The sequence below is a fragment of the Babylonia areolata genome, chromosome 25 (assembly GCF_041734735.1).
Source record: "Babylonia areolata isolate BAREFJ2019XMU chromosome 25, ASM4173473v1, whole genome shotgun sequence".
In the NCBI taxonomy this organism is placed as follows: Eukaryota; Metazoa; Mollusca; class Gastropoda; order Neogastropoda; family Buccinidae; genus Babylonia; species Babylonia areolata.
The window spans coordinates 40060454-40073554 of record NC_134900.1 but is presented as its reverse complement, the minus strand read 5'-3'; the positions used below and the strand labels follow the sequence as shown (position 1 = coordinate 40073554).

General features: G+C 45.1%; 2 protein-coding genes across 2 annotated transcripts in view; both read right to left on the bottom strand.

Annotated features, from left to right (window-relative positions):
* Window positions 1-13101, bottom strand: part of LOC143299604 (uncharacterized) — a 195033-nt gene that overhangs the window by 176420 nt on the left and 5512 nt on the right. Inside the window, exon 2 of the mRNA XM_076612892.1 lies at window positions 2689-4140. Coding sequence (XP_076469007.1) covers window positions 2689-2811 — 123 coding nt within the window. The 5' untranslated portion in view covers window positions 2812-4140. The remainder of the gene's footprint in view (window positions 1-2688; window positions 4141-13101) is intronic.
* The window catches only part of LOC143299603 (uncharacterized), an 83102-nt gene continuing 74067 nt past the window's right edge, over window positions 4067-13101 (bottom strand). Inside the window, exon 5 of the mRNA XM_076612891.1 lies at window positions 4067-4140. Coding sequence (XP_076469006.1) covers window positions 4067-4140 — 74 coding nt within the window. The remainder of the gene's footprint in view (window positions 4141-13101) is intronic.

The following is a 13101-nucleotide window of genomic DNA, read 5'->3' as shown; positions in this document are numbered from 1 at the left end:
TTCACTGGGGAAGAAATGCCGCGTTCAACCTCCAGCCTGATTATGGAAGATGAAGCTGTGACACATGCTCTCCAGTGGCTGTCATCTATTCATACGCCTGGGAATCAACATGCCATGATTCTGACTGACTCAAACTTCTACAAAAAAAAAATTGAAAGTGGAATTGGGAGCCCAGAGTAACATGAGGCAATGCGCAACTTTCGGATTCAAAAGCGTACACGGTCATATTGGCCCGGGCATGCAGGTGTTGAGGGAAATGAGCGAGCTGAAAGGCTTGCTGCTAAAGCAACACAAACGAACGGTCTACATCTAGAAAAATCTAAAATCGTAAGAAAAGTAAAAGAGTACCTCAAAAACCAGATACAAGGCCACCATATCACTGATCGCCTCACAAAAAGAAAAACAGACAGGGAATGGCCGCAAATCTAGCATAATAGATCCTTTGCAAATCAAACCAATATTGACATCATTTCCAAACCAACATTGCGCAAATTTCTTCAAAATGGAACTGAGTCTCTCTGGGCTTTCCCAAACACATTGGACCGAGCAACACGCTAGACGCCACGTTACTGGCATAAGAGATCTCTTCCAATCCCTTGCGGCACGCGCGCGCGTGTGTGTGTGTGTGTGTGTGTGTGTGTGCGTTCATATCTGTGAGACTGCATATTTGTTGCATATCTGTTGTGCACGAATGTGTGTATATGTGCGTGTGTGTGCGCGCGCGTGTGCGTGCGTGAGTGCGGGCGGGCGGACACGTGCGCGCGCGCGTGTGTGGGTGTGGGTGTGCGTGTGGGGGGAGAAATGGGTGTGTGTGTGGGGGGGGGGGAGGGGGGGGGGGTAAGGTGTCAATGCATGTGCGCGTGTTTTTGAGTTTATTTACGTGTGTTTGCTTATTCGGGGTTTTTTGGGTTTTTTTTTTATCATTTATGTATTATTATTGTCAGTAATGCATTTTCTATATTTCATTTCTTTATCTATTTGCATCTTATCTAATCTCTTTATCTATTGTCAATCTATGTATTCATTGATTCGATGACCTATTCATTTATTTGCTATGTATCTCTTTATTTTTCTCACCAGGCTGGTCAGGCATCTGCTCTGCAGTTGTGGAGAAGCCTACATGGATTTGTCCGAACGCTGAGTCGCCTCCTGGAGTAACTGAACCGTACCGACTGGTTTATGAGTCTGGTCCTCTGTTTTTTGCCGGTTGTACTGAGAGAACGACGACCTACGGACATCCCATTGTGACGCCAGAGACGAAAACAGACGTGTATTTACGTGGGTGGTTTATCTGTCTTGCTGGTTGGTTCAAGGATTTACCGCTTCTTCATCCATTTTGACGATTTTAGACTCAAATAACACTAGTCGTTAACATATCTTGGTAGACGTTTGTTCAAGGTTCAACGCTTCTTTACCCAGTCGTTATTAAGGTATCATCTTATTTTCATAGTACGAAACGAGTTCAACAGATCTGTTTGAATCGGAAAACAACAACACACAGTTCAGGTCAGGAGCGTCAAACAGAAGACAGGAAAACAACAACACAAACCAGACACGATCAGGTATACGGTAGGCAATAGGAGCAGCAGGAAATTCGTTTCTTGCCAGAAACTTTCTTTCGCACTCTTCTTCCTTTTCCATTCCCTCTCCCCCCCCAACCCCCCCCCCCCTCCCCTCTCTCTCCCCATTTCTCAGTGTCTCTCTCCCTATGGGTGCAATTTAAAGAAAACTTAATGGGGACAAGTTTGCGAGAGTGCTTTCAACACAGAAAAGGTAACACGAAAGGATAGAGCACAGTCTGAGCCTGTTTTATCGCCTCGTGATTTCTCTGTATGTCTGTCTGTCTCACGCGATTCATGCTGATTACAGTATGCTACCCTCTAGTTCACCAGAGTATCTCTCAAGACCAGTTTTCCCTTTCAAAGTGATAGACAACGAATTAATAATGTGCACCTCCTACGGTTATAAACAAGAATTATTTGTTTCCTCATATTTATGAAACAATGGTTTACTTATAAACAAAAGTTAATTCTCTAAATCCGCACATACTTAGAACCTCAATGATCGTTTTAAGCTGTTGTCTAATTTTGTGACTAAAAAGATGCATGCAGCCCGTAACAGTTGTATATAAACTGCATTAAGCATACCTCTCTCTCTCTCTCTCTCTCTCTCTCTCTCACGCACACGAACGAACGCACGCACGCACACACACACACACACACACAAACACACACACACACACAAACTGCAACACGAAACAGAGTATACACACGCCATCAACCGCCATCATAAACATCGCTCTTTCCAACCTACTGCTACCACAACCATCAACAGCCAAAACAAATACCGCCATTTCCAACCATCTACGAAAAAAACATCAAAACCCCTAGAAAAAAAAATTCACAATGTCATAAATCACCGCCACCAACAACAACAATATAATACCGTACAGCACAGTACAGTGCAATAAAACATAACACAGCATAGTACAGTACAGTACAGTACAGTACAATAAAGCACAGCACAGCACAGTAAGTAAAGCACAACACAGCACAGTACAATATAGCACAACACAGCACAGTACAATATAGCAACACAGCACAGTATAATTTAGCATAACACAGCACAGCACTGTGCAATAAAGCACAGTAAAGCACAGCACAACACAGACAAAGAAGGCGCTCTGACCTGGGGCGTGAGGAAGTCACAGGGCCGGTTGTAAGCCAGCCCCACCCTGTCCGACTGGAACTCCTCAATCACCGCCCCTCCGCACGTCATCGTGCTGGGATCGTCGCCCACAGTGCTGCCCATCCCGGGGGTCTGCCGGCCTTGGGCTTCCAGTCTCGGGTCCACAGGGCTCGGCTTTATGTCACAGTTTATAGCGTGGGTTTCCTAGTCGAGTTTTTTTCTGTTTTAGAGTTGTGGGAGAGTTTGGGGACAAGAGGTGACGTGGTGCACTTTCTGGGTCTTTGGGTTCAGACCTCGTTCCTTTCAGGTCCTGGCTTCCTCCTCTCGATCTTGTAATTGTGGGCGACTGCCTGTCACTTCCTGCTCTGGCGACGTGGTTCCCTTCTGGCTGAGTGAGGTTTGTAGAGTATTCTCTTCCCTGGATTTCAGGCCAGGTTGCCAGTCTCGTGGTTCGGTCGGATCTCTTGGTTTTTAGATGTTGGGAAGCGTTGCCTTCAGAACCTCTTTACTCTGTCTTCGAGTTGGCTGGAGACGTGCTCGTCTGCTGTTCCAGTCCTGAATCTGCTGGTCTGGGTTTCTGATTTTGTCGTCCGGAGACTTGGACGAGGGTTCGAATTGTAAGGGTTTTGTTCGATTGGCTTTCGTCGCTTTTAGTACTTGGGAGTTTGGCACTTTGTCAACAGGTAGTCTGACGTCTTCAGGTCTACTCACCTAAGCTTCTATGAGCTAAGTCGTCATGAGATTAAGACCGGGTCTGCTGGTTTTGCTGGCTTCACTTTTACCTGACTGTTTGAAAACTGGAGACCTGTTGATCTTGACATTCCTTTATCTGAGCATCTGGAGGTGTGACCAGGGTGACTGTTATTATTACACCTTTGTTTTTGCCAACACCTGCATTTAGTCTGCTATTTATACCCTGTTCATATGGTTCTGGCGAACGTATTTTGACGCCAGTACTAAGTTAGTTTCTGTCTATATACTCTGATTTTATTTTCTCTTCATCTGTTGTTCGAGACCAGACTTGTTCCCACTGATGTTAAAAATGTTTTCCACAAAATACTGCCCGTGACTTTGCTTCGTCACCGTGAGATCAAACACGCTTGTTTTCAAGCTCTGATTCATTTAGTCGATGCTGTTATCATAATGTACCATTTAGCATGCCCACGTAACTTTAACTACTTTTCTTCCAGACTTGCAGTCATTGTCTTTTCCATATGTCGCCTTCTCGAAGCGTTCTCTCTATACACTATCCGTACAAGAGTTAACGCGTCGCAGTTGAATCATCAAACACAATTTGACAGTGATGGAGAGGAAGGATGGACTGATGGAGAGGAAGGACGCAGTATTGTGCAGTTTGGGGAAAAGCTGACGAAGCCTGCTACGTGCAGCGGTCCTGTCTCTTCTGTGCAGCAGGAGTTATCTGCTGGGGCTGGGCCTCTCCGCGTCCACAGTCTGCAACACAGCGATACCAACGTCAGGGATACTGAACAAAAGAGATTCTGGGGGGAGGGGGGGAGTGATACTAACGACAGAGATTCTGTGAAAAAAATTATACTAACATCAGTGATTCTGGGGGAAAAGTGATACTAACATCAGTGATTCTGGGGGAAAAGTGATACTAACATCAGTGATTCTGGGGGAAAAGTGATACTAACATCAGTGATTCTGGGGGAAAAGTGATACTAACATCAGTGATTCTGGGGGGAAAAGTGATACTAACATCAGTGATTCTGGGGGGAAAAGTGATACTAACATCAGTGATTCTGTGGGGAAAAGTGATACTAACATCAGTGATTCTGTGGGGAAAAGTGATACTAACATCAGTGATTCTGGGGGGAAAAGTGATACTAACATCAGTGATTCTGGGGGGAAAAGTGATACTAACATCAGTGATTCTGGGGAGAAAAGTGATACTAACATCAGTGATTAGGGCGCGGGGGGTCGGGGAGGGGGGGGGAGTGATAATAACGTCAGTGATTCTGTTTTAAAAAGTGATAATAAAGTCAGTGATTCTCTGTGTGTTGTGTGGGGTGAGTGATACTAACGTCTGTGATTTGGGGGTGGAGGAGTGATACTTACGTCAGTGATTTGGGGGTGGGGGGGGGGGGAGGAGTGATACTAACATCAGTGATTCGGGGCAGGGGGGGGATACTAACATCAGTGATTCGGGGCAGGGGGGGGGGGGTTGGGGAGTGATACTAACATCAGTGATTCGGGGCAGGGGGGGGGGGATACTAACATCAGTGATTCGGGGCAGGGGGGGGGGGGGGGAGTGATACTAACATCAGTGATTCGGGGCAGGGGGGAGTGATACTAACATCAGTGATTCGGGGCAGGGGGGGGGGGAGTGATACTAACATCAGTGATTCGGGGCAGGGGGGGGGGGGGGGGGGAGTGATACTAACATCAGTGATTCGGGGCAGGGGGGGGGGGAGTGATACTAACATCAGTGATTCGGGGCGGGGGGGGGGGAGATACTAACATCAGTGATTCGGGGCGGGGGGGGGGGGTTGGGGAGTGATACTAACATCAGTGATTCGGGGCAGGGGGGGGGGGTTGGGGAGTGATACTAACATCAGTGATTCGGGGCAGGGGGGGGGATACTAACATCAGTGATTCGGGGCAGGGGGGGGGGGGGGTAATACTAACATCAGTGATTCGGGGCAGGGGGGGAGTGATACTAACATCAGTGATTCGGGGCGTGGGGGGGAGTGATACTAACGTCAGTGATTCGGGGGTAGGGTGTAGGGGATGGGAGATGATACTAACGTCAATGATTCCGGGGGAGGGGGTGATACAAACGTCAGTGATTGTGAAGGGAAAGTGATACTAACGTCAGTGATTTGGGGATGGGGTGGGGGGTGGGGGTGGGGGCGGGGAGTGATACTAACGTCAATGATTCTGGGCGGAGAGTAATACTAACATCAGTGATTTGAGGAGGGGGATTGATAGTAACGTCAGTGATTCGGAGGTGGGGTGAGGGGAGTGATAGTAACGTCAGTGATTCGGAGGTGGGGTGAGGGGAGTGATAGTAACGTCAGTGATTCGGAGGTGGGGTGGGAGTGATAGTAACGTCAGTGATTCTGGAGGAGGAGGGGGAGTGATACTAACGTCAGATATTCTGTTTTTAAAAGTGATACTAACGTCAATGATTCTGGGCGGAGAGTGATACTGACATCAGTGATTCCAGAATGGGGAGTGATACTAACGTCAGTGATTCGAGGGGTGGGGGGGGGTAAGTGATACTAACGTCTGTGAATCAGGGGTAGGGGGGAAAGGGGGGATGGAGGGGGCAGTGATACTAACGTCAGTGATTCGGAGTAGAGGGAGACGGTACTAACGTCAGTGATTCTGAAAAAAGTGATACTAGCGTCAGTATTTCGAGCTTTGTTCCGATACCCACTTCTGCCTGCTTCAGTAGATTAGTTAAACATCTCCTTTATGTTTGTTTCCTTCAATCCCTCTTTTACCTATATTTTTGTTTGTTTGTTTGTTTGTCATGAATACAGGTAGGTAGGTTGGAAGGTAGATAGAACTGAATTGAATTGAATAAATTTTATTTTCCGAGGGAAATGGAGTAAGCAAAATAATGATTTTTTCATCCAGCCCTCGAAGGGGAAACAGTAACATAAACAAATGAGGAATCATTATATCAGTACAGCATGCATATTATAGTCATGGATACATGAATGGCAATTTGACATCTACAACACTAAATTAGAGGAGAAGAAGAGGAAAGAGATATAAGGGGACAGATAGGGAGAGAAAGAGATAAAAAGATAGAGGGAGAAAGAGAGAGAGAGAGAGTACAAAAAATGAAAACTGACATCGGTCAAGATAATGATTAATCAATGAAACAAATAAAATAATATAAAAAGATAGATGGATAGATAGATAGATACATACATAGATAGATAGATATATAGACATATCTTTTTTAAAATATTTTTATTCTTCTAATTAGGGATACATTTTAGTCTTGGAGACGGAACGTTTTGTGTGTCTGATGGGACTGAGTTCCATTCCCTCGAACAGGCCGGCTGTCAGGGCAATGGCAGAGGACTATTCCTGTGACAGTTCACCTCAGGATCACTTTCACTTTGCTACAATTTTCAGTCTCAGCGAGAGAAAATCACATTTCAAGGACTTCGCAGTGCTGCACACGAAGGGTTAAACTAAAAATAGGAAGGAAATAAGTCGATAAAAAACAGAAGGTGGAGGGAGAGGATGTGAATTAGTGAGAGAGAGAGAGAGAGGAGAGGGAGAGAGACAGAGAGAGAGAGAGCGAGGAGAGAGAGAGGGAGAGAGAGGAGAGGGAGAGAGACAGGGAGAGAGAGAGCGAGGAGAGAGAGAGGGAGAGAGAGAGAGAGAGAGAGAGAGAGAGAGAGAGAGAGAGAGAGAGAGAGACCAAAGAAGACAGACAGAAAGATGCATTCACTCACTCGCACGCGTGCACACACACACGCGCGCGCGCGCGCCAACACAACACCCACAATCAAAATCTTATTTTGCATTGCCCCTGAAATGAAACCTTGTTGACCACAAGGTGACGATGACAACAGAAAAAGGACCAGCACCAGAGTAGACCTCATCCCAAACTGCTCCTCCTCACAGCTTACATACAGAGACCTCATCCCAAACTGCTCACCCTCACAGCTTACATACAGAGACCTCATCCCAAACTGCTCCTCCTCACAGCTTACATACAGAGGCCTCATGCCAAACTGCTCCTCCTCACAGCTTACATACAGAGACCTCATCCCAAACTGCTCCTCCTCACAGCTTACATACAGAGACCTCATCCCAAACTGCTCACCCTCACAGCTTACATACAGAGACCTCATCCCAAACTGCTCCTCCTCACAGCTTACATACAGAGACCTCATCCCAAACTGCTCCTCCTCACAGCTTACATACAGAGACCTCATCCCAAACTGCTCACCCTCACAGCTTACATACAGAGACCTCATCCCAAACTGCTCACCCTCACAGCTTACATACAGAGACCTCATCCCAAACTGCTCCTCCTCACAGCTTACATACAGAGACCTCATCCCAAACTGCTCCTCCTCACAGCTTACAAACCAACAGTACCGCAGCTCCATTGCTGCTTGTGCCCATCCGACAGTGGTGCACGTGTACCCGTTCAGTACATTGATCTCGGGGAAGGGAAGCAAGGAGCGTCGGTTGTTTTTATCACATTTTATGGAGGTACTTGGATGTGTGTAAGTGTGTGTGTGTGTGTGTGTGTGTGTGTGTGTGTGCGTGTGTGCGTGTGTATGTTGTTTCTTTCCAAAGCAGGTTGGAATGTTATTGATTCAAGTATGTGTAAAGTGCTTGCGTGTGCGTGTCTTTACGTGTGTGCGCGTCTACATGTGTGTGCGTGTGTTTTTGCGTGTGTATGTGTGCGTATATGGATGTGCATACCTGCATGCGTGCGTGTATGTATGTATGTATGGATATATGTGTTAATGTATGTGTGTGCGCGCATAAGTTAATGAATACATAGCCAAAATAAATGCATGTGTGCCACAGTGAGTGAGTGAGTGCGTGCGTGCGTGCGTGCGTGCGTGTGTGTGTGAGTGTGTGTGTGTGTGCGAGTGTACCAGTGTGTTGATGGGTGTGCGCGCGTGCCTTGAGGGTTAAATAAAAGAAAAAGAAAACAGAGTATGACGAATAACCATGTCCCCCTTGGGTGCTGATACTAGCACATATAATGTTTATTGGCATCTGTTCCTTACGGTAAGGCTGTCAGACAGAAGTAAGGGAAGTGCATCGCAAAAAAGACGGACTATGACCAGGGGAGGTCGTCAAGTAACTGTCTGAGCTGCGTTATATGAGACATTTCTGCAGCACTTCATTCGCGTAACGTTAACAATTGTCTCAGCTAATTCCGTTCACATGGGAACAAGTCTTCACGCTAAGCAAACTTGTACGAGTTTCCAGAGTTCGATCCCAAGTTTCGGCGCACCGTGTGGGTTCAGGGTGCAGATTGTTCCGATCAGACCTGCAAGTGCCTGAACCATCTTCGTGTGTATATGCAAGAAGATCAAATGCACACATTAAAGATCCTTTGGTCATTGTCAGCGTTCGGTGGGTGAAACTAAAAGAAACAAGCGTACCCCCCACCCCCTGAGTATGGCAGCCGGGGTAAAACGAAAGAAAGGTTATACATGTAAAAGGTTACATGTGTGTATGGGTGTACGCGTGACTGACGCCTGACTGAATGACACAGGAAACGAATGACGAGCGCCCAGAGGCAGCTCTCAGTCAGTTCTACTAAGGTAAGCAGCCTGCTGTGCAAATACTCCGCGTTTGTAAAACGCTTAGACCAAAGACCGTCGCTGTATCAGTATTCTTATTACATCCTGATTATATCATATCAGACTGCTGATAGTATTCTGTGTTCTGTATCGCATTGTGGTGAAAACTGTTGAACAACCATTGTGACATCTAGAAGCCCGGAATGGATAGGGCTGGACTGGACACATCAGATGACCATAAACCTCCCACAAGGCAAAACGTCCGGTGGGGAGGGGCGGGGGGTGAATTTTTGGGTGATTCTACCAGATCACTCACTGTCAACGTTAGAAAAGCAAGCCAGATTAAATATCCTTCCACTTCAAAACCAGCTAGAATTCAACAAAGCATTACTCATGTACAAAACACACAATAACTTGGCACCACAATATCTCAAACACCTGCTTGCACGAGCCTCATACCGATACGGCTCTAACAAATACATTTTGCCACGTACCCGAATTGATTTGTTCAAAACTAGTTTTGCATTTTCGGGTGCATCCCTGTGGAACTCCCTTCCTTTGCACATACAAACGGGCAGTTCTCTTCCTATTTTCAAATCAAGTCTGCATAAACATCTTCAACCCTTCCAACAGTAAATAACTCTGATCTTTGAATTACTGTAGACAGTAACAAAGGGGTCAGTTATGTCTTATTTATTGTATCAGTTATTGTTGCTGTTGTTGTTCTTTTCTTGCTTTCTCATTTCATCGTGTTTTGTTTTGCTCTTTCCTTTTTTTCTATTTCTTATGCATGCATAAATCTATTCATTTCGTTCTATCATAATCGTGACAAATGTCCAAATAATATTGGTGATGGTGGTAGTCACTGTAGTATGCTGCGCTTGCCACACGTAGATTTCAGAGACAGTAACAATACTGTACCTTTTGAACACCCGGATGTTTCTGGAACTTCTATACTGATGACATCTCTCTCTCTCTCTCTCTCTCTCTCTCTCTCTCTGACTCACTGTCCTATCCATCTGTCAATCTTAGTGTGTGGGGGGAGGGAGGGGGTGCTGTCAGTGTGTATGCGTGTGTGTGTGTGTGTGTGTGTGTGTGTGTGTGTGTGTGTGTGTGTGCGCTCGCGCGCGCGCGTCAGTGTCTGTATGCATGTGTGTGTGCACGGGTGAGGGTGTGTGGGAGGGTACGGGGGGGTCTGTTTTCTTCATTTTGTATACCCTTCTGCATGAAAACCTTTTCCTTTCATTTATGTGTGTGCTATTTGTAATAGATGTAGATTAGCAAGGACAGATTGGAAGAATAAGCTATGCCTAAAATCTTAATCCTTGAATAAAAACGTTTTGAGTTCTGAGTTCTCTCTCTCCCGCCACCATCCTCTGTCTCTATCTCTGCCTGTCTGTCCCTATCTCTCTGTCTGTCTGTCTCTAACTCACTCTGTCTCTCTCTTTCTCTCTTAAACTTTCCGCCCACCAGTTCACCATTGTACATTAAAGGCAAAATAACTGAGGAAGTTAGTCATCACAGGGTTCTTGGCCTTGTTGATAATAACCTATCATGGTCACAACGTATAAAGATGGCATGTAAAACATTATATAAAAAAAGATTCATCAGCTGTCTATAATAAAACATTCTTAAACAAGCACTGTCGGAAAATACTGTTTCATGCATACATAAAACCACATATAAATTATGCATCAACAATATGGGATTCTGACAGTGAAATTATTCTCAAACAACTTATGAGTTTGCATAGAAGAGCTGTAAAGCTCAGACTTTTGAAATCTTCGTTAACTGCCTCTGACTACAAAAACTTGAATATACTGCCATTAAAATGGAAACTCACTCATAATAAGGCACTTTTTATGTTTAAGATAATGTCTGGTTTTGCTCCTCCATGTCAAAAACAACGATTCGTTACAAGTACAATCCGCGACACCAACAAGATAGTGGTACCGTTACCTAGACTTGATTTGTTTAAATTTAGTCTCACTTACTCTGGTGGATGTCTCTGGAACGTCTTATCTAGTTTCAATGTTCATACAAGTCTCAATGTTTTCAAAAAAAAAAGGTATCATGACTATCTGATGGAAAGCTTTGCTGATTGTATGTAGAAATTAAGTATCAGATAGAAAATGTTGCTATTTCTGTCTTCGAATTTAAAAAAAATTATATAATGGTACTGTTCTCAAAGACGTCTTTCAAACTCACTCCCTCCCTTTGTGTCTCTGTTGGTCTGTCTGTCTGTCTGTCGTTCTCTATTTTCTCTACATTTCTTGGCGCATATACGTTATTCTAAAGTGTGTGTTTGCGTTTATGTGTACAATTTGCATGTAGTCCTTTCCATGATTTGTAATGGACGTGATGTTTTCTGTTTTCTTTTCTTCGTCCTTTCTCGTTTGATATTGTGTGATGCTATTTGCAATTCGTTTCTTTATATGTTTCCCCAATTTTCTCCTTTCGGGGGCTGAATGAAAAAAAGCATTGTTGCTTATTCTATTACCCTCAGAAATAAAAATTCACTCTCTCTCTCTCTCTCTCTCTCTCTCTCTCTCTCTCTCTCTCTCTCTCTCCATGCATTTTGAGCCAAATGAGTTGCATTCGATTCAACAATGAAATAAAACGTGTTTGTGTAAACATACAGAAGTTCAGGAGACATGTTCGTGTGTGTGCGTGTATCTGTGCGCGCGCGCTCGCGCGCGCGCGCGTGTGTGTGTGTGTGTGCTTTCCCTTCAATAAGTTTTAAGGCAATTACTTATCTGTTTATTTTGCATTATTATTTTATTTCCTTTTAGGTTAATGTTTTAAACACTAGGATTGGCTCTCAAAGCCTGATCAGCATCTTGGGTTTATGCGAAATGAGATATGTTTTTTTTTTTTTAATACATCAGATGTGATGCAGCCTGCATTGATCCCTCCGTACGCTGAGACAGCTTGAAACTGAAACTGAAACTGAAACAGTGAATCAGTTTAACTGAATTAATCAAATACAAAGTTATATTCCAGTTTCAAGGTGTCAAAGCATGTAAACTTACGTTACACCATACCTATTCTAAACATAAAACATACAAAGCCGAAGCGAAATGTCAAGGAACACTTGATGCCTGCAAAGCGGGACAACCCCATGTCAGCCGTGTCCGTCCCTGAAGGTCAGTGCTGACTTGACAAAGACAGACAGACAGACAGAGGGAGACACAGAGAGACAAAGAGAGGGACACACAGAGAGAGACAGAGAGAGGGGCACAGAGAGAGAGACAGAGACGCAGAGAGAGAGAGAGACAGAGAGAGGGAGAGAGACAGAGACACAGAGAGAGAGAGACATAGAGAGGGAGAGAGACAGAGACGCAAAGAGAGAGAGAGCAGACGGTAATGATGAACGGATCCCATTGATCAACCTCTGCAGATCGATGACTGACAGCAAGACAAGTGCCGAGCTCCACAAGTATTTTTTATTCTTCATCGCTGTCCTTCGTCCTCTGAAATCCGATACCTGCCCCCCACTGCACTTCTTCACCGCCTGTACCGTCCTCCTTGTCATGCAGTTCACACATGTGTGCAACGTTGGACGTTTGGTCTCCAACCTATCAGTCACACACATGTAGCTTTGGACGTTTGGTCTCCAACCTTTCAGTCACACACATGTAGCTTTCGACGTTTGGTCTCCAACCTTTCAGTCACACACATGCATGGAGCTTTGGACGTTTGGTCTCCAACCTTTCAGTCACACACATGTATGGAGCTTTGGACGTTTGGTCTCCAACCTTTCAGTAACCCACATGTATGGAGCTTTGGACGTTTGGTCTCCAACCTTTCAGTAACCCACATGTATGGAGCTTTGGACGTTTGGTCTCCAACCTTTCAGTAACCCACATGTATGGAGCTTTGGACGTTTGGTCTCCAACCTTTCAGTAACCCACATGTATGAAGCTTTCGACATTTGGTCTCCAACCTTTCAGTAACTCACATGTATGGAGCTTTGGACGTTTGGTCTCCAACCTTTCAGTCACACACATGAAGCTTTCGACGTTTGGTCTCCAACCTTTCAGTAACCCACATGTATGAAGCTTTGGACGTTTGTTCTCCAACCTTTCAGTAACTCACATGTATGGAGCTTTCGACGTTTGGTCTCCAACCTTTCAGTAACCCACATGTG